The following is a 25822-nucleotide window of genomic DNA, read 5'->3' as shown; positions in this document are numbered from 1 at the left end:
TAATGCCTATTTAATGGTGGGAGAAAAACGCTTGTACCACGTAGGGGCTTTTTCTTTGGAGTAGACTGGGTGGGTGGGTGAGGTCTTTGGAGGATGCTCAAGAGCTGGCCACAGGTGTAGCTCTGCCCTCTAGTGGATATAGGTGAGACATTGGTTCAGTTGCTACCTGTGCTCTCCAAGCTTAGCAATTATTCATCAAAAACCACTTACTAGGGGGCTTGCTTGTGTGAGGTGCTAAGCGAAAGGCTGACTTGGAGAACGAGAGCGGCCAAGGTAATACCGGTTCTTCATCTTCGATGGCAGGGCTAGTTGCTATTCTAGCTATTCTGGTTGCACACACTCGAGCGGTCATTCTGAACCTCGCCCTTTCATGACACACGGGCTGCGGAGCACCCTCCTGACCCGGGCAGAATTTTGGAAACTGGCTCCATGATGACTGGCCCTCTCGCAAGAGCAGAGGAGCAGCCAGAGCAGGTCTTTGCAAGGGAGGGTAAGACGCGAGGAAGGCCGCTGACAGGAACACCAGCTTCTCACCGCGTCGTCCGAGGAGATTGTGACGGCCGCGGGACGGGAGAGACTTCCAGGGCTGTGTATAGAATGCCCCGGCGACTGGGGGACACGGCCATGACCGTGTCTGTCCCTATGTCTCGATCCCACGAGGGGGATGTGTGGCCGCAGAGGGGGATGGCCGCGTTTAGTAAGCGGGCACACCTTATTCCAAGAGCTCGGGAGGAGCCGCGGGCACCGCGCCCTCTCCCACAAAGCCTCTCCATCCGCGGACAACGTCCACGACGGCCCGCAGGCTCGGCCTCACCGCACTTCCGCTCGCCCGAGCAGCGAGCCGGAGTGCGCCTGCGCGCGCGCCTCTCCCGGCGGAAGTGGTAGCGACAAAGCTCGGTGGGGGCGGGCCGGGTAGTGCAGGGCGCGCGGGCGGCGGGCGGCGGGGGGGCGGAGCGCAGGAGGCGGAGGCGGGAGCAGAGCTGCTCGGCCGTGCGCGGAGACGCGCGGAGCCGACGGGCCGAGCTTGACGGGCCCCTCGCCGCTCCTCGTCTCCCCTCCCCGCCGCGGTCCTGCTCGATCTCCGTTCTCCCTAGGACGCGCGGCTGGGCTCCGTGTGGCGCTGTGGGCGCCGCCAGCAGCGCCCGTTCGCCCGAGGCGCGTGGGGCGCCCCCGCAGCCCGGCGAGTGAGTCCTCGTAGCCTGGACGGGGCGTGGGGGGGGGACGTCTAGGGTGTCGGGGAGGATTCCGGGGATCCGCTCCTGCCCCTATTTCCAGAAACTTCCAGGTCCGGAGGGAAGGGGGTGTCCGGGGGAACGCTTCTTGCCCGGAGGGCGCCTCTCGGGCGCCGCCCGGCTGGTGTGAGGCGCTGGCGCTGGCGCTGCGGGCGGCGCGGGGGGTGGGGGGTGGGCGGGGGTCGCCCCGCTCCTCTCCCCTCTCGTCAGCTCCGCTTCTCCTGGTTTCTCTTGCAGATGCTGCTGCTAGGGGTGGTGGGAGCAGCCGTGGGACGCGTGGCCGGGAGCGGGGGTGACAGCCTGGGATTCCGGGGTCTTCTCTTCCTTGTCCTCCTCCTCCTCTCCTCTCTATTCCCAGTGTGGCCGTGGCTGACACTAAAGACTTTGTAGCCATCAACCCGAGTGCAGTTTCGATGGAAGATGAAGGTAAAGGCCCCTGGCAAGATGGGTTTTGCAACGCAGAGTTGAGGGTGTGGTGGTTTGCTTTTTAAGTTGTCTGTCTTTTTTCACCTTTTTATTTTCATGATTTTATTTCGTTGATTTTTTTTTTTCTTCTCCCTTTGCATGTGAAATGTCCGAGGATTGCTTCCCTAAGGGCATGCAGCTTTTATTTTGGTAACATGGGTATTGCGGGGATTAAGGTTGTGCGGGTGACAGCCTGGTTCTGCTTTTCTGGGAAATTATTATTTTCTTTAGCATAGGGAATGGAACGGAAGTTTTCATTTGCGATAGCATCTGTGCACGTCCTCACAGCTCTTTAAAAGGAATCAGAGGATGGAAAGTGGAAATGGGAAGAGAAGGCAATGGATCTTATCTCTGTATATTTGCATAGTAGGCTTTGTTAAAGACGGGTGACTGAATTCAGTTATAAAAAGATTTTTAAGATAAATTCTAGCTTTGGAAAAAAGCTTTTTTTTTAAATTCATAGAAAAAAAAACAAAACAAGAAACAAAACCTTGAGTTTAATGAGATCTTCCGAGACAATTTCCCTTGTTAAAGTTCCGCCCTATTTCAAAACATCTTCAGCAGACTGACCATGGATGGAACCTGTTTGTCCCTATTACACATTGTGTTTGGACACATTCAGTTGTTACATGTTACTCAACTACTTTGGCCTCATTAAAACAATGCTTTTCATATATGCCACTGATGGTTTTAAAAATTATCAAATAACTAAATAAATGATTTTTCTTCCCTCTTGAACCAACCATGTTTATTGTTTGGACCTACTTCTGGCTTGTGTGTGTTCATCTCTTTTCTTTAGCCCTTCGTTTTTTGACTAGACTGCAAGAAGCTAGACAAGATACTGGATAAATGGTTGCTCCCCCCCACACTCCTTGAATCTTTTGGTTTTAAAATCTTTATCTGGTACACGGGCTGCAGTTAGACTGTTTTCCCATTGTTGAGGATGTAGGCTTGATTGGCTAAGTAGGACTTGAAATTTTAAAATAGGTGTTTTTTGGTGGATGCGGTAATCTGTTGTGCTATTGCAGAACTGTGGCATCTGTAGGAAAAGAGAGGCATGGTCTTGACGAGTTTCATTCTAGATGGATAATTGGTGGAAGGCATTTTCTGACAAACGGAAGTGTGTAACTGCGGAGGAGTTAAACTAATTGGGTCTTGAAGAAAGCAGTTGTATTTTTTTTTTTTTTCTGGTGGTATGGAAAATTGTTTTCCTAAGCCACTTTCCTCTCTTATAGATTTAAGAAAGGCAGATTTGTTTTTCTTAAAACAATATTAAGTCCATTCATGTAGTAGTTTCTATTTATAAATCTCTGTAAGTAAAATCTCAAAGTTAATGTACATCTGTGAGCTGTTTTCAGAGTGTTACCAGATTTAGGAGGGTAGCCTGGAGTAGGTGGATAGCTGGCTGTTGGTTTTCTGTCTTGGTGCCTTAGGAATCAGAGCATGAGTAATAAAACTAGCTAGCACTCATCAGCTGAGGAAGGAGGGGTGGTTGTTAGATAGGAGTGTGCCTGTATTTTATGGTCACACAAGGATGATGTGGCTTCTTAGTAGAAGATTAATTATAGTGTCTTAAAACTTGAGGGGTTTTCTGCCCCATTATTTTGACCATGAAGAGACTACTTTTGTTAATGTCTTACTATGCTAATCCCTTAACATGTTTTTTTTTCTATTTCAATTTTTTTTAAAGAAAAACTTGTAGATAGCCTAGAGTCTTCAAGAGCAATTGACTATCTTAAGATGGATTTGTATTTCTTTTCATTTATAGCTTGTACCTTCTTCTGACCTGATTATTAACAGCTTAGAAGTGTGGATGCAAAATACCAAATTCTTGCCCTAATGCAAAACTGTATTTCACCTTGCCAAGTTTCATCTATAAATTGGGATTGAAAATGTGCAGCTCACAAAGTTGAGATGATGAGAAACACTGCAGACGTTCTTTTGAGAGAGGGAAATGCTGGAATTTAAGAGCATGGCTTGTAGAATTAGGCGTCTCACTGTGAATACTGCATCTCCATATTATTTTCCCTGCTGCAGATTATTCAAGCTTTTTGTGCTCTCATTTCTTCATGTGTAAAACTAAGGGTAATGGTAGCTACCTCATGAGGTTGTTGTTGTAAGTGCTCCAAATAGCATCCAGCATATAATAGATAATAAATGTTAATTGTAAATAGGATAGCTCAGTTTGATGCATACATGCTATTATGTCATCTTTCGTTAATGTCATGACAGTTCATTATTGGAACTGGGAATAGTCATGACCAAAATGATCAGGATGAAGTTACTAGTTCAATGTGGGGTGGGTTTAAGTGATTTTCTGTAGTAGGAGGGAGGTAGTATCCCTCCTCTTCCTAGATCTGACACTGTACTTCTGAGCTGTCTCAGATTCTAAGTTTAATTGTCTGTGAATGGCATATTGCTGTCTTGGAGGGTTGGTATAGTGAGTGAAGCCGGAGGAATGGTTGACACAGCTTTAATGAGTGATTAAGCCATGCTACTGTTGTCCAGGAAGAGTTTGCCAGTAGGTAGACAGATAAATTTCACTGTTAGGCATGAACTGTGTAGGGTTATCTGATAGTGGCTCTCTAGAGCATCTGCCTGGAAAGAATTCTTAGCAGTCATGTTTACAGGAGGAAATGGCTTTATCCATTTACTTCAAACTTCAACAGTAGAGGTATTTTCCTTGGCACTAGATTTTGATTCTTCTAGACTTTTCCCCCAGGCCCACTTAAACTTTGTCAGGAAAGCTATTACTTTTAGCCATAGTCTCCTCGATGCTTCATGAATACAACTTTTTAACTTTTTAAAAGTTGTTGATAGTTTAAAGGGTGGCTTATTAGCGAAGACATTTCTAGCTGGAGGGTTTTGCACATCATTTTTTTCCTTCCTGTTTTAACTGCTTTAGTCTTTTTTTTTTCTTTTTTTTTTTTTAACAAATTTGGCCTTTTCTAAAGAGCTGGCTGTTTAAAGTCTCTTAATGCTGTTTAAATGTGTCTTTCACTCTTGAATAGAACTGTAATAATCTTCAGGGTTTCAGGAAATGCTACATCCAGATAGGAAATAACCTATATTTTTGATGTCATTTGTATTTATACTTTTCAAAGTAGTTTATCACTCAGTTTCAAATAGTTAATCATCTTGGAATGTTTCAAGAAAGTACTTTGTTAGGACAGCTGAAGGGTCTCTCGGTTAGAAAGAGCAGTAGGAAAAGAAACCACTTTAGTTTTATTCTAACTTATAAAAGTATCCTAAGTCACTAGGTGTGAAAAATGTAGTTTATTTTATGCAGTGTTGTCTCTAAGATATTCTTAATTGTACTTGAAAAAGGCCTGAAACCAAGAGTGTGTCTCAAAGAATTTTTTAAAGCTGTGTGCGCGCGCGCGCGCGCTTCAGTATGTGTGTGCAGGTTAGAGGGCAATTTGGGAGTTGTTTATCTCCATCATGTGGGTTCTATGGATTAAATTTAGGTTGTCAGGCTTGTTGGCAAGTGTCTTTACCAACGGAGCTATCTTACCAGACTAGCAATAGCCTTTGACAGTTGAATCCTAAATACTTGATTTATCTTAGTATTCTTGTATGTTCTCAAGCTTGTGAAATAGGTACTATATGAACTAAAATATCTTCTGAGCCCTGATTTGTCTTCATATTCTGACCATTTAATGTCAACAGAATCTATCTCTGTTAATTGAAACATTATGAAACAAAATAGTTATCTGGAGGACACACTCCTGAGGCCCAAAGCTGGTTCTCTTTGGAGAACTTACTTAACCAGGATGTGTTTACAAGGTTGGGTTTTGTTTTACAGGTGGCAAGAATACCTTATCTTGCTGGTAAAGTAAGTTGGAGTTACTTTTACATTTCACCTTTATTACAGGTAGTATCTTAAAGATACCTTACGATTAGTTCAAGAGAGTCCTGAGTTTACCTTGTTAAAAGATAGTCTTTTTATAATAATTTCAGGCATCCATTGTGACAAGGTTCTTTCTGCTTTTCCTGCGGATAAATGTTGGTAAAAGTAAAACTGGTTAGTGAGCTGTCAGGCTAGTGCCATAATTTCACACAAGAAATCATTTCTCTATCATATTAGATTAAGTTGATACATTTCTTTATGAATTTTAGTGGCTAGGGTTTATATTCACTTACTAATTTGTATAAATTTGTTACTTATTTTTTGTTTTCTGGCTTTAAGTTGCCAGACAAGAACATAAATTTTAGTATATAAGTATTTACTCAGATGGTGTTGATTTAGGTTCCTTGGGCTAAACTTGTGATGCATTTGGAAGAAATCTGAAATGTGAAAAGTTTAGTGTTTGGACAGTGATTAAAGGGGCCAGGAACATTATCTCAGGGTGGCTGCAATTGGTGTCTAATTCGTCTCTTCTGGTTTTCTTTTTCTGCTACAGAAAGTAGAGAATTTAGGAGAAGGACTTATATACTATACCTGTTAATTATAATTGCTTAAGTAAAGCCTTTGGCTTTGACATGAGGTCATTTTGTAAATGTGCTGATTTAAGTTGTGTGTCCCTGTTCCTAGGATAACATGAAGTTTTTAGAATGACTTGGTGACTTCCTTGTAAAAAGTTATTTGTACTTATTCGTGTAGAATTAGACTGCAATAAATGTTACACTGTTTCATGTTCAGCCCTCTACAGAAAAACAGAAATAACTGCTGAAGTGGAATATGAACGATTTTCAACATTGTCTGTGGTATCTTCAACAGCTTATTGCCTTTGGGCCAGGCTGGTCAGATCCCCAGCAGTCCGCAATCAGGAAAGAGAACACTTTCCTAAGGAACACTGCAGTGATGTTTTAGGGCAAAGTTAACTTAATGACACGTTCCGAATTTCCTCTCATCCTGTCACCTTTCACGTGTAGCCTCCAAAACTTAGCTTTTGCTATTGTCATTTCATTCATGTATGTTATGATGTACCCCCTTCCTCCCTTCCCTCTTTGAGTACGGTGGTCCTAGTAGACTTTGCTTGGCTGTGTTAGCATTTCCTTAGTAGATGTTTGCTTTTCTTCACCTGAGTGTCTATGTAGGTGGGAGTGGAAATATTTGGCCCAGGCTGCCTTGGGGAGTCAGACCTTCCTTGTTCTATGAGTGTCATCGCTACATTTCCTCAGAGGAGGCAAAGCCTTTCAAGCCGTGAGTGCCAGAAATAGCATGTGGTGCACTTTGTAAAGGCATGTAAACTATAAACTAATCTCTTCCGTGCCTCTAAGTCTTTTTCTTAATGCTTGTGAGGGCTGCTCTTAACCCAGAGTTGATACCTGGCTGTGAAACTAGAAACTAGTACCTGTGATCTGTGTGAACTCTAGCTTCCTTTCCACTCAAGAAAAAGATGTGATTATTGCTGAATTTTTTTTTTTTTTAATGAGTCTTATGGGGCTGTGTATGGAAAGAGGTTTTAAATCTAATACCAGTTCCATTAGAAGACCAAGGCTGAAAATGGTAGAGACCCTCAGGTTGTCTCTCACTCAATTTGAGCAGGGTCTGGCACGTATGTATTGTTGATTGAATGAAAAAGTTGGCTTTCACTGTGGTTCTTTCATCTGGGGGTAATTTCACACTCCAGAGAACATTTGGCTATGTCTAGAGACATTATTGGTTGTCACAGCTGCAGCAGTGCTGTTGGCATCCAGTGGGTACACACCAAGGATGAACACTGTACTCTACACAAGTTAGCATATCCCTCATCCCTCTTCCTTCAAGGCGTTGTTTAGCCCCAAATGTTGGTACCTGTTGAGAAAGGCAACAAAATTACTACTTCTGAGCCTTGGTTTCCTGCTTTGTAAAGAGGTGGTGACTACTCTGAGGTTTGTCAGCAATAGAGTCACGGTCACATGTGTACAGGTGCCCAGCACCCAAAAGCTTCGAAGCAAATGCAGATTTCCTTTAATTTATTTAAAGGGAAGAGGAAACTTTTGGCCACTGATACTTTAGCTTAGGATTCAAAGGCTTTAGTATTTGTTTTAGTTCTAAGTTGGATGTCTAGGAAGCCTTTAGTAGCTTTTATAGATTAGTGCTTTTCTTGTGGTTTTATCAATTATGCTGCTGCTTTGGTTTGGATTTTTGGATTTTAAAACTTAATGGTAGACAAAAATACTGAAAGGTAGATTAAATGTCTTAGCTTTTGCTCACTGGGGTTAAATTCTTAGTTTTATTTTTAGACCATAAATACATTGCACGTATTATCTGTTGCTTCAGAACTTCGATTTTTAGATCTGTTAGACTGGCTGGTCAGTAAGCCCCAGGGATCTACCCATTGGCCGCATACCAGTGCAAGGGTTAGAGATGTGCTCAGCCACACCTGGCTTTTCACGTGCGTACTGGGGATGCTAGTATAGCAGGGACTTTACTCACTGAGCCATTTTCCCAGCCCTCTGACCTATTTCTTAGTGAATATGCCAGACTACCAGGGTCTGTAATACTTTTTCCCTTCGACACATTTACAAAAATTCCAGTTGACCATCTCTTTGAGGTTAGAAGTTAGTGTGTATTTAATGTAAGCAAAAACACTTTCCTTCAACTAAAGTGTGTAGTGCTCAGAGTTGATTATTTTTGATAATAATCAGTTATATCTGCTGGTAAACTACTGTTAATGACTTAGCTCCCCATTGTTCCTGTAACTACACATTTGGCCAGCAAGCCGAGCGGTATCACAACAATGACTGATTTCATAAGGGTTTGGTTTGCAATAGCCTACAAAGTTAAGGTCACCAATTGATTGCTTAATGAAGTGAATATTGTATAGAAATATTGCTAGAAAACATTTGTTTCTGCAGTTGATGGGAGAGTGGCAACAAAGGTTTCAAGTGCAGAATGTGTGGTAGTAAAAAATAGTCACAGATTTGAAAAATAACATGACATACATCTTCTCTCTACCAGACACCTCCAGTAACTGGTTATAAACTGACATTAATGATGTATGCCCATCTTGCAACTTGATAAAAATGCTAGATTCTTTCTTTAGAACAATGTAATTCAAGTATGATTAACTATTGGATGTAAATCTAATTGTTGAAGAAAAGTTTTTCTAAAATTGCTTAAATTTTTAGTGTTTTGTTAACATTAGACTTATATAAAAGGTACAGTACTAGTCCAAAGAGTTCCCAAGTGTCTACTTCCTAAATTCTCTATGGTTGCACTGTGTACAATCATAGTGTAATGATCAAAACTAGGAAATTCACAATTATAAGATATCCTTTTTCTAGCCCAATTGAGGATCCATCTTCGCTTCTAGTTGTCATTGTTCTTGTTTGCTCCCATCTGTCATGTTTTCAAATCTTTTTTTTTTTTCTCATTGTATGTGACCTGGACACTTGAAGAGTGATGGTCAGTTGTTTTTGTTTTTGTCTCTTGATTTTGAGTTCACTGGATGATTGATCACTCATAATTAGTATGTCTTATGACTGGATCACTTGATTAGGATAGTGTCTGCCAGGGTTTTCCATTTAAAGTCACTTTCCCCTTTGCAGTTCATAATGCATATTATTTTTACCTTTGTGAGCGAATAGCTAATAATCTCTTCATCGTGATCACTTCCTCTAGTGGGGAAGCACTTTGCATCTGCAAGCCCCTAGTGCTTCGCCTTCATTTTCTTAGGCTTCTCCCATCTGTGCTGTTTCTTGGAGGTAAGTTACTCCTGTGATGTTTGCTTAATGATTTCTAGTTTCCTCGTTCCTGTGGCTCTTTTTCAAAAAAAAAGTTATTTATATATTTTATGTTTATAGTTATTTTGTCTACATGTGTATTTGCACACCAGAAAGATGGCATTGGAACTCATGAGCCTACAGTTATAGTTGGTTGTGAGCCACCATGTGGGTGCTGGGAATTGAACTCATACCATTTTTTTCTTAAGGGATCTGGGAGCATGTGGATGGAGGGTGAGCTCAGTGCTCCTGAGGTCTGGTTGAATTGAGTTAGCAGGTCACAAATAACATGTATATCTACATGTTTTTATTTCCTTATCTGTCACTTGGATATCGATTACTGTTTTAACTTGTGGAACCACAGAGTTTATTCTAGTCTTAATATTTGTTAAAGCCTTCCTCCCCCCCCCTCCCTCTCTCTCTCTCTCTCTCTCTCTCTCTCTCTCTCTCTCTGTCTCTCTCTCTCTCCATGGTTTCTCTGTGTAGCTTTGTAGACCAGGCTGGCCTTGAACTCACAGAGATCTGCCTGCCCCTGTCTCTCTAGTGCTGGGATTAAAGGCGTGCGCCACCACTGCCAGGCTTGAAACCTCTCTATCTTACTATATCCTGTGTTGGTTGGTCTTGGAAACCTGAGTAGGGGTATTGAGGGAATGAGGAAAGGATAGACACACAGACACACATATAGAAAAACTGGGGTCAGGTGGGCTGTGCATACCCTTATATGGAGTCTCTCCAACTACACAGCAACCTGGAACCTCAGCGTTAATTATGTATATCACTGAGGGGTGTGTGGTGTGGTGGATTAACTAGTATCCATAGGTGAGCAGTCTTAGAATGTAAACATCTGGGAGGAAGAATCTGGTTTTGAGTGTTTGTATACACTGCCAACATTTGCACTTGGACCAGTGGAGGGCTTTGCTATACTTGTAAGCCTGACCTTGGGTATGTTGGGGTTGGGTGATTTTGCTAATTTCCCATGTGTCTGAGACATCTGTATTTGGCTGTTCCCATATCAAAGGGACATATTCACCCAGGACTTTATTCACTTTCTACACATTCATTCAAGGCTTCCTCTGCTCCCCACTCTTTCCTCCTTATGTCTTTTTTCAAAAGTCTCACCCACAGTAATTGGTTGACTTGTTCAGTCCTAATTCACAATCATTTCCTCATAAGAAATACATTAAAATGTTATTAGTGTGTATGAATGATGTAAGTATTTGGTTGTGCGTGCCATGTTACACATGTGGAAGCTAGATGACAACTTTGTGGAGTTTGTTCTCCTATCTTTATGTGGGTTCAGGTCACCAGGCTTGTGTGGCAAGTGCCTTTATCTGTTGAGCTATCTTACTGGTCCAGGAAATAAGCTTTAAAGTAGAACACACTATTTTTCATTAGCTTTACAGCATGTAGGGAGATTCTTCTTTCCAAAGATCCTTGGCTTGGTTTCATCCCTTCCTACTTGGGTTTCCATGTGCAATGCAGATTAGGTTCAATTTCTTACCACTTGTATTTTCTTTTAGCCTCCTCCCACATCTTGTTTGATCTTAATTATTTTTAGATCTATTTGGAGTAAATGGTGACCACATCTCTCTTCTATTTATTTGTTGTAGAGAGCTGCTTGTATAAGGACTAGATTTGCTTACAGTTGGGTAGAGTTGCATTTGCTGCTATGTTTGGTAGCAGTTGGAGTGCAAGAACCTTGATTCCCCTGGGCTGGCTTGCTTGGTTCCCTAGTTACAGCTCTCCGTCTGCATCTTCCTTCCACACTGGGGAATTTGTTACCAGCTAGAGTTCCATGACTGTTAGTGTTTGATGTTGTTTCCCAGATGAATCTTCTTTGCTCTGGATGTTCTAGACCCAGAGTCACCTGACTGAGTCCTTATTCTCTGTTGCTGTAGTAAATCATGATTTGTTTTGTAAAACTTGACCTTAAACTTTAAAAAAGATACAGTCCATATGCCATAAAATCCTGTTTTGAAGTGTAACACAGTGTGCTTCAGCATATTGGAAGCTCCCTGTGTAGTCTTGATTGCAGACCTTTTGCGTTACCCCTCCAAAGAAATCTTTGCCCTATTAGCATTCACTTCTGTTCTTTCCTTTCCCCAGCTCCTAGCAACCACTAGTCTAGTTTCTGTGTTTGGGTTTTCCTATTCTGTGCATTTTGTATAAATGTAATCAAGCAATATGTTTGGCTTCTTTCAGCTTAATCCATGTTTTGGAATATATTAGTACTTTATTTTTGTTTGTGGCTGAATAATATTCTAAGATATGGGTGTATCATATTTACTCATTCATCATTTGATGGACATTGATCTGTTTTTATTTTGTGACAGTTATAAGTAATACTGCTGTGAATGTTTGTTCATATATACACTTTCTTGTGAGTGTGCTTTCCATTCTTTGGGTGCATAGGCAGCAGTGGATGGCTGAGACATGGTGACACTGTGTTTAACTGAGGGACTGCAGCAGTGTTTGATCATTTTCATTCTTTCTGGCAATATAGGCGTCAAAATAACTCCTTCACTTCCTCTCCTACACTTTACTCTTCTGTTTTAAAATTGCCATTCCAGGGGGCATGGAGTGGTTGTCCATTTGGTGTGTGTTTCCCCAGTCACTAATGATGCTTATGGCCACATGAAAAGGTTCAGGTCTCTAACCACTTGATAATTTTTTTTATTTGCTTTTTGTTTTTTAGTTAAGGGTTCATAAATGGAAGTTTTTTATATCCCTTTACAAATATCCTGGATTCTGGATAGAAATATATTTCCCCTGTTCTGTGGGCTTTCTTTTTTAGTTTCTGTTTTTTCTTTTTTTTGGGGCGGGGGTGATTTCGAGACAGGGTTTCTCTGCGGCTTTGGAGGCTGTCCTGGAACTAGCTCTTATAGACCAGGCTGGTCTTGAACTCAGAGAGATCCACCTGCCTCTGCCTCTCGAGTGCTGCTGGGACTAAAGGTATGCACCACTACTGCCTGGCTTCTTTTTAGTTTCTTGATGTTGTGATTTTCTTTGCATTTATCATAAGCTTTAAAAGTGTGATTATTTATGTTTTGGTTTGTGCTTTGATTGTAGACCATGATGATTAAACATGATAAAAGATTTATGTTTATTCTTAGCATTTTACAGTTTAGCTCTCGAACTTGATCAATTTTGAGATAAAAATCCAGCTGTATTATTTTGCAGAAATATCATTATCTAGTACCATCCATTTAGAAGACTATTTCTTCATTGAGTTGTCTCTGTTTTCCATAAGTGACGTTTCTCTTCTGGCTTGGGGCTCTGTCTGTGCCGATGCCAGCGTCACACTATTTTGACTACTGTGTAGTTTTGTAGTATATTCTGAAACTGAAGTATGAGACCAACTTTTTTTTCCAGACTGTTTATTCTGCTTTGGTTCCCATGCATTTCTCTGTGGGTTTTGGAATCTGCTTGTTTGTTTCTGGAAAAGAGTTAGTTGGAATTTTTATAGATATTGCCGTGAATTGTCCTATATTGAGATTTCAGTATTCCTACATAGGTACAAAAATTAAAGCTATTAAAAAAGCTTTTGTTTATTTTTGTTTTGTGTGCATGTTTGAGTGCCTACATATATGCCTGCGTAGCACATACGTGCCTGGTTCCGTAGGAGGCCAGAAGTGGGGATCAAATTCCCTGGAGCTGGAGTTACAGACAATTGTGAGCCACCCGATGCAAGTGCTGGGATCCAAACTCTCTGGTCCTCTGCAAGAGCAGCAAGTGGTGTAAACTGTTGAGCCGTTTCTCCAGCTTTTGGGGTACTTGCTTATGACCTTATTCTAGGTAGTGAATAAAGAGGCTGTGTAAGAGCTTATATTCATCCTGTTTTATTCCTCTTCTCTTTGCTGATGAATTATCCAGTGTTACAAAGATGGCTAGCTCACCTTAGGGAGGGAATGTGAAGTTGGAATGGTAAAAACTTAAAAAAAAAAAAAGCATGATGTGAAATCTCAAAATGAATATATACATACTTGGAATAATTTATAGAGGGTTGCTTTCCTGCAGAAGACAAGTTACCATAAGAAATAGTAACTTGTAGAGAAAAAAGACACTAGGAAGTACTTCACAGAAAGATTGCAGATGGCCATCACAAGAGCCATAGAAAGGTTTTCAGTGCTAGTGGTGATGAAGTGACCCATTGGAACAAGTACCAGCTGGTGTTGGCACATTTGCAACTGAGGCAGAAGGCTCTCCAGTTCATTGTCAGCCTGAGCTACATAGCAGATCCTGTCTGAACCCCTTCCCACCACCTACACATTAATAATGATTTTATTTCCTAGCCATCTGATTGGTAGTAGTTAGGAGTGTGGTGGTGCTTGGCCCTGGCCAGATTGCTGAACATTGTAGGAGAGGCTGGACACAGTTCCTCAGAGGCCAGTTTAGCATTACCAGAATAACAAACACATTAATATTGTCTCTTCAGGAGTATCTTCAGCATAGCTCTGTACTGGGATGGCTGTTGCAGCAGCTGTGATCCAAGATGAATTGAGTTAAAAAAAAAAAAAAGCAACTGTAGTTATTTGGTTCTGTTTGTAATAATGATAAAAAAGGAACCAGAAGTATTTAATCATGTCTACTGAAGGTGGTGACACTGTGTGGAGAGACGGCATAGGGTTGAGATGCGTAACAGTACCACATTTATCTCAAACTTATTTTCTCATTATTTGCCCCCCCTTTTTTTTAATGAGAAAATACTTAATGTTGTAAGAAAACACCATTAAAATAATGTTGTACTATACTTTAGAGATGAGATTTTTTACCCCCTATGCACAATCCCAGCTGGTTTTCAGAGGTAAATGCATTTATTTATTTATGCATTTATTTATTTTTTGGTTATTTGTATTTGCTCTACTGCAAATGGATTAGAATGAGTATTTAAGTACAAATATTTCATAGTATTTAGGACTTCTTTATTTCATTTTATTTATTTCATTGTAAGCATGGGAGAAAAAAAAAAAAACCTGATTTATTAGATGTGATTATACTAGGGTTTTGTTTCTGTGGTGCTAGGGCACCAGTCCAGAGTCTTGTGAATGCTGAACAAGTGCTTTGTCACTGAGCAATAGCTGTCCTGACTGCCAGATTCAGTTCCTCTGTGAAGAACATCTAAGAACTAGCTCAATGTGAGTTCCTTAGAGGCCATGCTCTGGAAGTTGGGGCTCTGTATGGAGGGAAGTATTTCATAGCATCTCCTCAGGGAGGCCACCCACTCAAATGCTGGAAACTTGTGTTACCTCGGGCCTTATCATGGGCTCACATCGGCAGTGAAATTCCCTGCACTTGGCCAGATTAATCCTAGAATGATTGGGATTAGAAGGGGGGCAACTTCTACCCCATATGAAGTGGTTCAAGTGTTCATCTAAGGAATTTCTGGCAACTGTTGGAGTTGGTTGTATTCATTCTGCTCTTACACACGACATGTTTCCTGTTACAGTATTTGACTGTTTCTGTCATGTATTTTCTTTATAGAAAGCTTATTGGAATCTAGGTAATGGTCAGGCACTGTCTGTAAATCTCTTTGCCAGGCCAAACATGATTCTTCCCTTAATATTCTTCTTTTAAATTTGTTCCCCTTCAAGTCTTCTTTAAAATATTTCCAAAAATATTACCATGGTTTATGTTTTGGAGTAGGCTTCACCCATGCCCTACAATGTACATAGACTCCTTAAGGCATTCTTACAATATTGTTAAGTGTCCTGAGCTTGTTACTCCCCTGTTGGAAAAACTGTGTCTTTGGTGATACACTGTAGGGGTGGTGTTTGCCTTGTTAGGACTGAAGTCACACTGAGGAGAGACTTTCACAGCCCTTTTATTTTAAGTGGTGGATAAAGTCAGCTCACCTTCATCTCTGAATTATTATTCCAGAGTCATTCCATCTGGTACTTAGTAGTTGGTTTTTACGTTGTGGGTAATAAATAGGTATTTACTTTTGTAAAGAGGAAGTAGAAGTATATTGCTTCTACACATTGGTGCATCCTGATAAGCTCCTTTGAGTTTTATTTCCACAATAAAGCCTTGTATTGATGTCATCTTGGATAAGTACTGTTTATCTAGAGTTGTCAATAAAGTATTAAACAGGATGTAACCTAGTAGGACACCTAGTGTACTGAGTTATTAGGACTACAGGCTCACCTAACCAGAAATTACCTGGTTGTTGGCCTTGGGCTTCAGTGTGACAGAGTTGATAAAATGTCTTGTTGGCAGACAGTACAATCGTAGAGTCCTGAGATGAATACTGCTTGTAAGTGATCACTGTGTACTTTGTATAAATTTCAGAAATCATCCTCTCAGTTTATTAGAGGGATTTTAGTGTGTGTGTTAGGAAAAAAAGAGAAGGTGGGAGGGTGAAAACCCTCTGGTTCTGGGTTTGCTTTTAGGAAAATTTTGTTTTCAGATTATAATTAAAGCTGGTCTTATCATACTTAAATTAGTTCTGAGCATGATTTGCTTTTTGAAGTTTTTGGGTTACTTGATTGATTAGTTTGAATACACTCTGTGGGAGTTAAGCGTTGTCTGAGAGTCAAATAATGGCTCAGTTCCTGGCCATACAACTTACTAGTCTTGTTAGTTTCTCTTTATCCTGGGCAAATTATTCTTTTGTTCTTAATTACCCTAGCCATGAAATAGGAAAAATAGGGTTTTCTCAGGATTATGTGAAGTAATACAGGTGAGGAACTGTGTCCACACCCACCCTCGTTCACTCTGTTCTGCACTCACTTTTGCTGCTCTTCTGTGTGTTATGTACTTTTCCACTGAGCTATGCCTCCAACCCAAGACTTTTTTATTTTTTTAAAATTTGGACAGTCAGAATAATAGAAACACCTATATATTACAAGTTCTTTAAGGACTTTTCAAATAGTGGCAGACACCTTTGATGCTTTGGGAGGCAGAATTTGAGGCCATCCTGGTCTACATAGCTAGTTCCAGGCCAGCTGTGGCTACATAGTGAGAAGACCTTATCTCACTAATCTGCCACCAAAACAAACAAACAAACAAATAAAACCAACAACCAAAAATAAACTCAGAAACATAGTGTGCCAGAAAATGCAATACCAGTTTCCTTTGCTTGAGAGGGAAATAGCTGGTTACCAGGTAAAATTCAGGCTGACTGGTCAGTAAGAAGAGAGCTGTTTGTTCTAGCTTGTTTTCTTTGTAACCTGACTGCACACTCCCAGGCTATTTTTTTTTATTGCCTATAAAAACATGTCTGGTGTTTTCTTGCCTGCTTTATTGTCATTATTTTACTCTTGCCTGCCTTTATTCATGTTGGTGACTGGCTTTTCTACACACATCTTTTGTTGATATGTAATGATCCAGTTTATTTCTGGGATTGTACCCTTCAAGTGGCCAACGTCAGCCATTGATAGGCAAAAAAAAAAAAAAAAAAGCACAGTGGATGGATTCTACAAAGAGTAAACTTACTGAGTAAAGAGTATTTTCCCCCAAACTAATAACGTGAGCATCTTGGAATTCGTTTGTTGGCTTTGTGTAAGTTAGACATAGTTTAGTTGAATTACAGATGCTTGACAGTTGTATTCAGCCCCAAATACCAGTCGGTTTCAGAATCTTGCTTTAAGTGCCCTCTGTGCTGGAAATTGAAATGTAGCACCTTTCCATTATTTTGATATTTTATAAAGCTGCTAAAACTTGGGATCAAGAGGTGTAATTTTACTTACACAAATTTTTCTTGAAATGTTTTTGTGGTATGCTCTATTATCAAAACAATAGGAAACAAAATAGAATGAGAGGATTTTTTTTGGCTTATACTTTACATAGTCCATCATCAAGGGAAGGCAGGGCAAGGAACTGAAGAAGGAATCTGGAGGCAGGAACTGAAGCAGAGACCAGGGAGAAGTGCCGCTTACTGGCTTGTTCCTCTTGACTTGCTCAGCCTGTTCTTTTTGCAGGATCACCTGCTCAGGGTTGGCAACCTCCCACAGTGGGCAAGGCTCTCCCACACCTTTATTATAAGAGAATGCCCCCACAGGCCTGCCTACAGGCCATTCCCATGGGGATGTTTCTCAATTGAGTTCTCTTTCCTAAATTACCCTCCATTGTGTCAAGTTGACAAAAAACTACCCTGCACATGGTAAGAACACACTATAAGGCACACTTTGTTAACAGATTTTTACGTGTACATTTGTTGATTACAGACACTCTTAATTTGATACATTTTGTGAGGTTGAAACTTTGTGCTATTTAGTAATTCCTTGTTTCTCACCCCTTTTATCCTAGCCCCTTGTATCCACCACTCCATTCTTTGAGCCTATGAATTCTACTAAGTTAGACACCTATACGTAAATAGCATCCTGCAGTGTTTGTCTTGTGCATCTATGTTATAGTGGTCTTAGGGTTTGTGTTATGATATTTTGGAGAGTTTCCTTTTTCCAAACCAAATAACATTCTACCATATGCATATATCACATTTTGTCTTTTAGTTTGTTGATGGATATTTAGGTTGTTTCTACATCCGTCCCTATTGTATTATTCGTAATACAATATATAATAGTGCTAAAACACTGGAGTACTAATGTATTTGAGATCTTGATTTTAATTCTTTCTAATCATGACTCAAAAAAGAAGTTGTTTCTGGAGCACTTGGCAATTACGTTTTAAGATTTTGAAGAACAGCCATACTTTTCCATAGTCACTGTGCTGTTTTGTATCATATCTGTGGTGGTTTGAATGAGAATGAAAAAAATGGCCCTCATAGGCTCATATATTTGAATACTTGATCTTCAATTAATAGAACTGCTTGAGAAGCATGGCCTTACTGGAGTGGATGTGTCACTGGGGTGGGGTTTGAGGTTTCAAAAGTTCATACCAGGTACAGTCTTTCTCTGTATCAACTTGGGGATCAGATGTGAGCTCTCAGCTCTAGTACCATGTCTTCCTGAGAGATGGAGAGGGAGAAGAGAGAGAGACACGGGGTGGGGGGGAGGGAAGAGAGGAGGAGAGGGAGAGAGAGGGAGGGAGAGATAGAGAGCACCAGAATGGGATCAGACACAGTTTTCAGAGGCATGTCTTCAGTGCTCTATGCCTTCCAACTAGACTGTATGTCCCAAAGTTTTCGGAACCTTCCTCCAAAGGATCAACCATTCAACACATGAACTTGTGGCAGACATTTCATATTTAAACGATAAAACCATCAGTGTTCAAGGGTTCACTGGCACTGAAGTTGTACTTTGTTGTTTTATAATTTTATAGGTGTGAGATAGCTCAATGAGGTTTTGAAGCAGTTTCCTAATTGTTAATGATATTGAGCATATTCATATGCTTATTGTCCGTTCATTTGTATTCTGTGAAGAAATATTTGTTTATATGCTTAGCTTATTTTCTAATGGAGTTAACTAGGTTTTATACCCATTAAGAGTTCTTAATGTGTTTTATAGGTTAACCTGCTGCATATTCACTGCTAGCAAACATTTTCTCCTGTACCATATGCTCTTTTTATTCTGAAATTTTTCCTTCTCTGTGATTACAGATTTTGCGTTTTAGTTTGATAAAGTCCTACTTGTTTATTTTTTGTTGCTTTTGTTTTTGATGTTTAGTGCATGAATTGTCAAGTTTTCCCTCTGTTTTCTTCTAAGAGTTTTACAGTTTCAGATCTTAAGTTTGGGTTGGAATTCCATTTATGTAATATTTGTATGGTAGAAGATGAGGAATGGATTTATACTCTTGCACTGAAGATTAATAGTTTTCCTAACATCCTTCCTACTGTACATTTTTGAATCCTTGTTGAAGATCCAATTATAGTATATGCACAGACTTATTTCTGGGCCATATTGTATTTTAATTTACCCATTTCTTCTGCGTTATTCAGTTTTTAGTGGACAGTTGTTGATAGTAGTACTCTGAGTTATTATAATGGTTCTTTCATTTAGTCTTTTTCTGTTAGTCTAGTAAAGGGTGTTTCAGTTTTAACTTTTAAAAATGCAACTTCTTAGTTGATACTATCCATTTTTATTTCATTTGTTTCTGTTCTAATCTTTGGACTCTCCCCTTCCTCCCCTTACCACCCTCTTCTTCCTTCCCTTTATACTTCTCCTCTCCCTCCCCTTCTTCTCTTTCCCTTGTCCTCGTAGTTCTTGTTCTTATTCTTGCTGTTCTCTTACACAAAGGTCTCCTGTTACCCAGGCTGGCCTTGATCTTTCTGTGTAGTTAGGGATGACCTTGAATGTGGTTTTGTGTATACTGGGGGTTTGTGTACACTGGATAGGTATTCACCAACCAAGCTATATTCTCAACTCTTGTTTTTTCTGTTTTCTTAAAGTATTAAGTATGGTTGTTTGACACATTTTCCCCCCTTTTAAATGTATTTATTACCATCCATCTTCTTTTAATACTACTTTTGCTGCATTTTATAAGTTTTGGTGTTAGATGAACTCTGACAGTAGAATGTGTATAGTTGCTTTCTTATTGCATTGAAGAAAAAGGTTCAAACTTAACATTATACTAGGAGAGACTTTTATTGAAGAGTATATGTGGAAATTTTTGTTATATTCAGAAGTAATGTAGCAAATTGAGCTAAATTTTATAAGGGTCAGTGATTCTGTTTTTTATGTACTGTATTTCATAATAGGGTAAGAAATATACTATGTTTGTCAAAGAGAAGAGCAAGGAATAGTTCTATATATCAGTGTAGTGAAATTGCCAATATTAATTCTAGGGTTAAAGAGATGGAATGCTTCAGATAAAAGATGTTGCCACCATGTGAAACATTGGTTGTGTAATGCACTGGATGTGTAGAAAGGAAGGTTGGTGGGATTTTAGTAGTAACAGTATTTACTATTTTAATCTTTTTTATTTGATAACAAAGCAAGCAAGAATTGGTTGATAAGTTGGAATAGAGGGGACAGATAAAGTTGTAATATGTGGCTAACTTTTTAATCACCCTAAAGAGAAACTCTTTAACTATGTAGTCCTCTGTCCTGGTTACTACTAATGTGTTTTCTAGTTAACGTCAGTGGGATTAATATATAATTCCTTTGTGTGTGGCTTATTTTAGTTCACCTAGTATGCTTTCAGAGTTCATTTATGTTATGCTGTGTTAAGATTTATATCTGTTTTATGAATGGAATACTGTTATATACCACATTGTGTTTATTCATTCACCTGTGGACAGAGAGGGTTATTTCCACTTTTTGGCTTTTAGAGAAATGCTGAAATGGACCTTAGAGCCCAAGTATCTGGGTCTTTTTAACTGTATTGGTTTATACCTAGAAACAGAACTACATATATATATATATAGAACTACATATATATATATATATATACATATACATATATATATATATGATTATCCTGTTCATCCTTATGTTGTTATTTGATTCTTTTTTGACACAAAGTGTCATGTTCTATTGGCCAGGCTGGTCTTAAACTCGGGACGTAAGTGAAGCATTGTGCAGTTTTGTCATCATGTGCTTAATTACTGAATGCCATAAGGTTGATAGAATTATTTTAATTATTGAGTACCATATGGTTAATAGAATTAGGCCTTAGAGTTCTTTCTTAAAATACTTGTCATTCTTAAGAATGACTCAAAATTTGAAACTCAAGTATGAGAGAGGATTGCTAAATTTTGTTATATAAAAATGGAAATTCTGTAATGTAAAACAAAGGCAGTAAAACTGTCAGAAAAATGTCTGCATTAGATTGAGGCTAAGATATCTAATATGTAAAACACTTTTTTAACAATTGAAAAAACCTGATAAATGTTCAAAATACATAAACAATAATTCCTGTAAAATACTAAAATCAACTCTACATGTAAGAGAAATGATTCAGATTCACTCAAAGAAATACAAGTCGAAATTACAAAGAGATTCCATGTTTTAGCTTTTAGTTAGTCTAGTAGCCCACCTCAATGACAAGGCCACAGGAGAACAGATGTCTGAAGGAGAGAACGAATGGTTGTCCTCTGACCCCATACATGTGCTGGTATGTGTGTGTCCCGGTAGAGAATTCGGCCCTATTCAACAAACTCCACAGAGGGCATCTCCCTTTGTCTTTTGTTTTTCATCGAGGAAGTTTTCTTGAAGTCAGGCCTTCAACATGAAATGTATGTTTTATTGTTTGCAATTGTTGAAAAAAAAAACTATGGTTGTTTAGAAACTCGAAGCAGTAAGAATAAGGGAGCTTTCTGAATAGTTGAGTGATGTTGGGTGTGTACTGTCAAGTAAAAAGAAGGTACCTGCATTCAATGTTACCCTAAATCAAAGAGGAGGAAATAAGGAACCATGTACCGAAGGACCATGTGCAGAAGAAAACAGAAAAAGGATGTGTTAGAAACAGATTGGCTGTAGAGAGATTGAAAGAATGGAGGTGGGGATACAGCACTTCTCACAGAGAAGTGAGTTATGCTTTCATGTATTCAAGATTAGCCAAGATGCTGTGTGTGTGTGTGTGTGTGTGTGTGTAAATAAAATTCCTTAACACTCTGTTGTGGTGCCCTAGAATTCATAATACTTCTGAATGTTACTTTTCAATAAAAAGAACCAAAGCTTGCTTGAGAAACAATTAAGTTCAGTGCTGTGGCTAAGAAAATACAAAGTTAATCTGGGAACATCTTGTGCTAGAAAATAAGGAAGTACTCAAAAAATGGTGAGCATAGGTCAGAAGAACTTAAAAGCCAGTCTATTCAGTGCTTCCTGTGGGCTACAATTGGGACATTTTGAGCAATAGAATGATTGTGTGATGTATTATAGACTATGTACATAGACTAATAGGAGGTCCATGGCATATATTGGGGCTATGTGTGCGTTTAAAGTCGCACACAGAAATAGGAAAGGAACCCAAGGAGTCCATGTAATTTATGTAAACAGCATAATTTATAGTAGTGCTACTGGAAAGAAGTGTCCATTGAGCTAAGTATGATAAAATACTTATATTTTACATAGTTTCAAAGTTACTAAGTACATGAGATGTATGAATTATATTGATAACCTAAAATCCTAACCTCACAAGTAACCATTTCAGTAAAGTGATCAAAATTCACATCACCATTAGCAGGACAATCACATTGTATTAGTATGATGGAGCTGCTGTGTGCTTAAGTCCAAAGTTAATGGGTACAGCACAGGCTTCTGGTGAGGTCTCTCTTTGCCAAAGACAACTAACTACTTTCTTTCTGTGTCTTCCATGACCTTGTCTTCTGTGTGCTCATACACAGAGAGAAAGCTTCTGCTTTCTTTCTTTGTATAACTACCGTCACCTCTGTAATGACCCATTTTCTAATACAGTGACATTAAAATACCATCATCAGTCACATTGGGAATTAAGGTTTCAGCATAGGAATTTTGCAGGTGCAAAGGAACACAGTTTATTCCATAGAAAGCATCTTGTGCTTGCTAGTATGCACTGAGAAGGATACACCATTTCTTTACTGGTGTTTCCTTCCCTTCAGAATGCATTACCTGAATCAATGAGAAAAATCTAAATCCTGGTATATAAAATGGGACTATTCCATAAAAATATCTGCTTGCTTTAACTAAAAAATGAACCTCTTCAAGGTAAAAGGACATAAGGCATTGTTTCAGAGCTTGAATTGAGGTTTGAGTCCCCCTACCCCCAACCTCTTTGACATATATTTTAAATATCTTATAGTTTGAAACAGTTTCTCCTTTTCCTAACAGTTTATTTGTTGACAACACATTATTCTGTGGAATTTCCCACAACCTGTACTTGGCTGACCTTGTTGTTTGGAAAGTTTAGTTTGTTCCCCAGGATGGCATGTGCATTTTGATTTCTGACCATAGAAAAGAAAAAATAACAATAAACTAACTTCTGATAATAAAATAACTTCTGAATTTTAGTGTGCAGCCAAAGTTAAGAAGCATTGATCTACACCTAGTTTGAGAATCAACACATTCCATCCTGCCCTTTAGACTGTAAGACAGAATTTTTATGTTGGTAATTTTGGTAAGTACAGTTGGCAGGCCATCTGTCAGCTTGAATATTATAGAAGCATTTGTGGATGTTCCTGAATATTTGGTATCTACCAGTTTCTAGGCACAAGTGGCCTTTAGCCTCCTTCACCTGTGCATTATTTCATAAGAATGTATTCATATTGCTTTTGCCGTGCCACGCTAGCATTTCCTCATTGGTAGGGCTGAAACAGAGATCCTAAGCTAAGGAGACTGGCCATTCTGAGGTACTTGCTGACCACTGTTAGTCCTTTGCTAGGGTGTAATCCTTGAAGAACCTCAGATGAGACTTGGCTTTTTGTTTGCATAGCTGCATTTGCCAGTGAAATAGTGTTTGGTGGCTACAAACCTTTTTCTCAGCTCTTTCAGTGGGATTCATAATTCATAGGCGATGGAGGGTATTTTTCAGATCAGTTTTCATCTTTTGTGCTTCCAGTGGAAGATCAAGATCATTTAAAAGGTGCAGGTTACTTTCAGGATAATATTTGCTTTCTGTTTGCTGTGTAATTGCCTATTAAGACAGGAAAGCCTTCTGACCCCCCTTCCCCCCATTAGTAGTTTTGATGTTGCTAAGAACTTAAGGTTCTTAAGTGTGTGGCTGGGTTGTTAAGAAAAGTTATTAAAAAACTCAAGGTTGTATGACTGAGTTGGTATCCCAGTCCTCCACTGGAAGTCTTGCCTGTGGAGATGGCCAGTTGAGTCTACTTATCCCTTATTGCTTGGAGTCTTAGCTGGGGTCATTCTTGTAGAGTTTCCCTTGCACCAGGTTTCTACCTCACTCTGAAATGACCCTCCCCCCCCCAACCTTCGACCTACAGTCTGTCCTAAATATGGGATGTGCTGGGGTGAGGGTGGCACAGAGATTGTGGGAGTGGCCAGACAATGTCTAGTTCAGCTTTAGATCCATACCATGAGAGTGTTCCCACCACTGACACTGCCTGGAGCACCAGGACGTAGAGGATGGATGACCCAGAGACCTAGGATAGAAACAAACAGGAATGGAGAGAAAAAAATGTCGATGTAATAATGCCTAACAGTATTCTGCTATACTCATAGATTGTTACCTAACCCAATTGTTATCAAAGAGGCTTCATCCAGCAGTTGATGGAAACAAATGCAAAGACCCACAGACAGTATTAGGCCAAGCTCCCAACATACTGCTGAAGAGAGGGAGGAACTAACCTTGTCTCATAGGAGTTCATAGAATCTGAACAGTCCTCCAGGGAACCTGCATGGGACTGGTCTAGGCCCTCTCCATATATGTGACAGTTGTATAACTTGGGAGCATGGAGGGAATGTCTTTGACTCTTTTGCTTCCTTTTGGATCCCTATTCCTCTTGTTGGGTTTCCTTGCCCAGTCTTAATATGGGGGGGGGGGGCGCTTAGTCTTACTTACTGCAACTTGATATGCTTTGTTTTGTTGATATCCCTGGGAAGCCTGCCCTTTTCTGAATAGAAATTGAGGAGGAGATGATTTTGGGGAGGGGCGCAAAGTCATGGAAGAGAAGAGGGAGGGGAAATTGCATTAGGGATGCACAAACAAACAAACGAACAAATGAAAGCTTTTCCAAAGATACTAAGATGGCAAAAACATGGTTAGGCCCTTCTGAAGGTCTAGGATGGGACGAGGTGTATGTATTGGTGTTCCCTAGAATTTGAATACTTCTCATATACCCTGATACACACTTGCTCTAAACAGTTTGACTTTATTCCTGTTGAAACCAAAATAGGGAAATTTTCTAGTTTTTCACTGAGGAAAGGAATGCAGAAGATAAACAGACATGTAATTATGAATTCAAGTCGATTAGGTCTGACCTTGACTGTGAGGTGGTTCTCAGGTATTGTCCCTGGACCAGAAGCAGCACTACTGCTTAAACCTTGTTAGAAATGCATCTTCTGGGTCTCACTGAGATCCGCTGGTTCAGAAGTGCTGAGGACTCAGTACAGTAACCTGTGCTTTATAAAGCCTGCTGTTACTTATTAGTAAGTGGTGAGGACAGTGAAGGGATTCGCTTCTTCATCTTTTAAAGCTGTGAAACTCCTTGCTTAAATTGCGCTTTTTATTGGAGCCAGAGCCCCTATATTTGAAGTTGGGGGAACCTGCTGTGTTGTGGTGTCTTAAGCTCTGATGACGTTTGCTTTGACTCTTGCTATACTCATGCAGTGGAATGTGGCACAGTGTGAGCATGGGTGACTGCCTTCTCAACCACAACATCAGTGAAAGGAATTTGTGGGGGTGGAGTTTGGGAATTGTTTAGGTATTTTGGGGACCAAAATTTCACTACTTTTAATGCTAATGTATGGGCTTTTCTGTATGTATTGCTTACATCTAGGTATCAAAAGTACAAATTCTACCTGCATTGTGTTCATGTATTATTACTTCTAGATGGAATTATTTAGTGTCCTTCATTTTGGGCTTTAATCAACTGTTTTGTTTGTTTTTTTAAGTCAGGATCTCATGTAGACTGGCTGTCCTCAAACTTTGTATGTAGTTAGTTAAGGATGGCTTCTTTCTTACATCTCAGAAGGGCTGGG

At 39.8% G+C, this 25822-nt stretch overlaps 1 protein-coding gene across 4 annotated transcripts in view; it reads left to right on the top strand.

Moving 5' to 3' along the window:
- The first annotated feature begins 936 nt into the window (after positions 1–936).
- Atp2c1 (ATPase secretory pathway Ca2+ transporting 1) overlaps positions 937–25822 on the top strand; it is a 101753-nt gene continuing 76867 nt past the window's right edge. Inside the window, exons 1-2 of one of the 4 annotated variants that reach the window (XM_027414359.2) lie at positions 937–1184; positions 1591–1658. In XM_027414359.2, the coding sequence (XP_027270160.1) occupies positions 1653–1658 (6 nt within the window). In that variant the 5' untranslated portion in view covers positions 937–1184; positions 1591–1652. Of the gene's footprint in view, positions 1185–1469; positions 1659–25822 lie in introns of all 4 variants that reach the window. The other 3 variants (XM_027414358.2, XM_027414360.2, XM_027414361.2) reach the window with 3 other exon arrangements.

Source organism: Cricetulus griseus, chromosome 4 (assembly GCF_003668045.3).
Source record: "Cricetulus griseus strain 17A/GY chromosome 4, alternate assembly CriGri-PICRH-1.0, whole genome shotgun sequence".
Classification (NCBI taxonomy): domain Eukaryota; kingdom Metazoa; phylum Chordata; class Mammalia; order Rodentia; family Cricetidae; genus Cricetulus; species Cricetulus griseus.
Note: the sequence above shows the minus strand (reverse complement) of the source record. Positions and strands in the feature narration are given on the sequence as shown.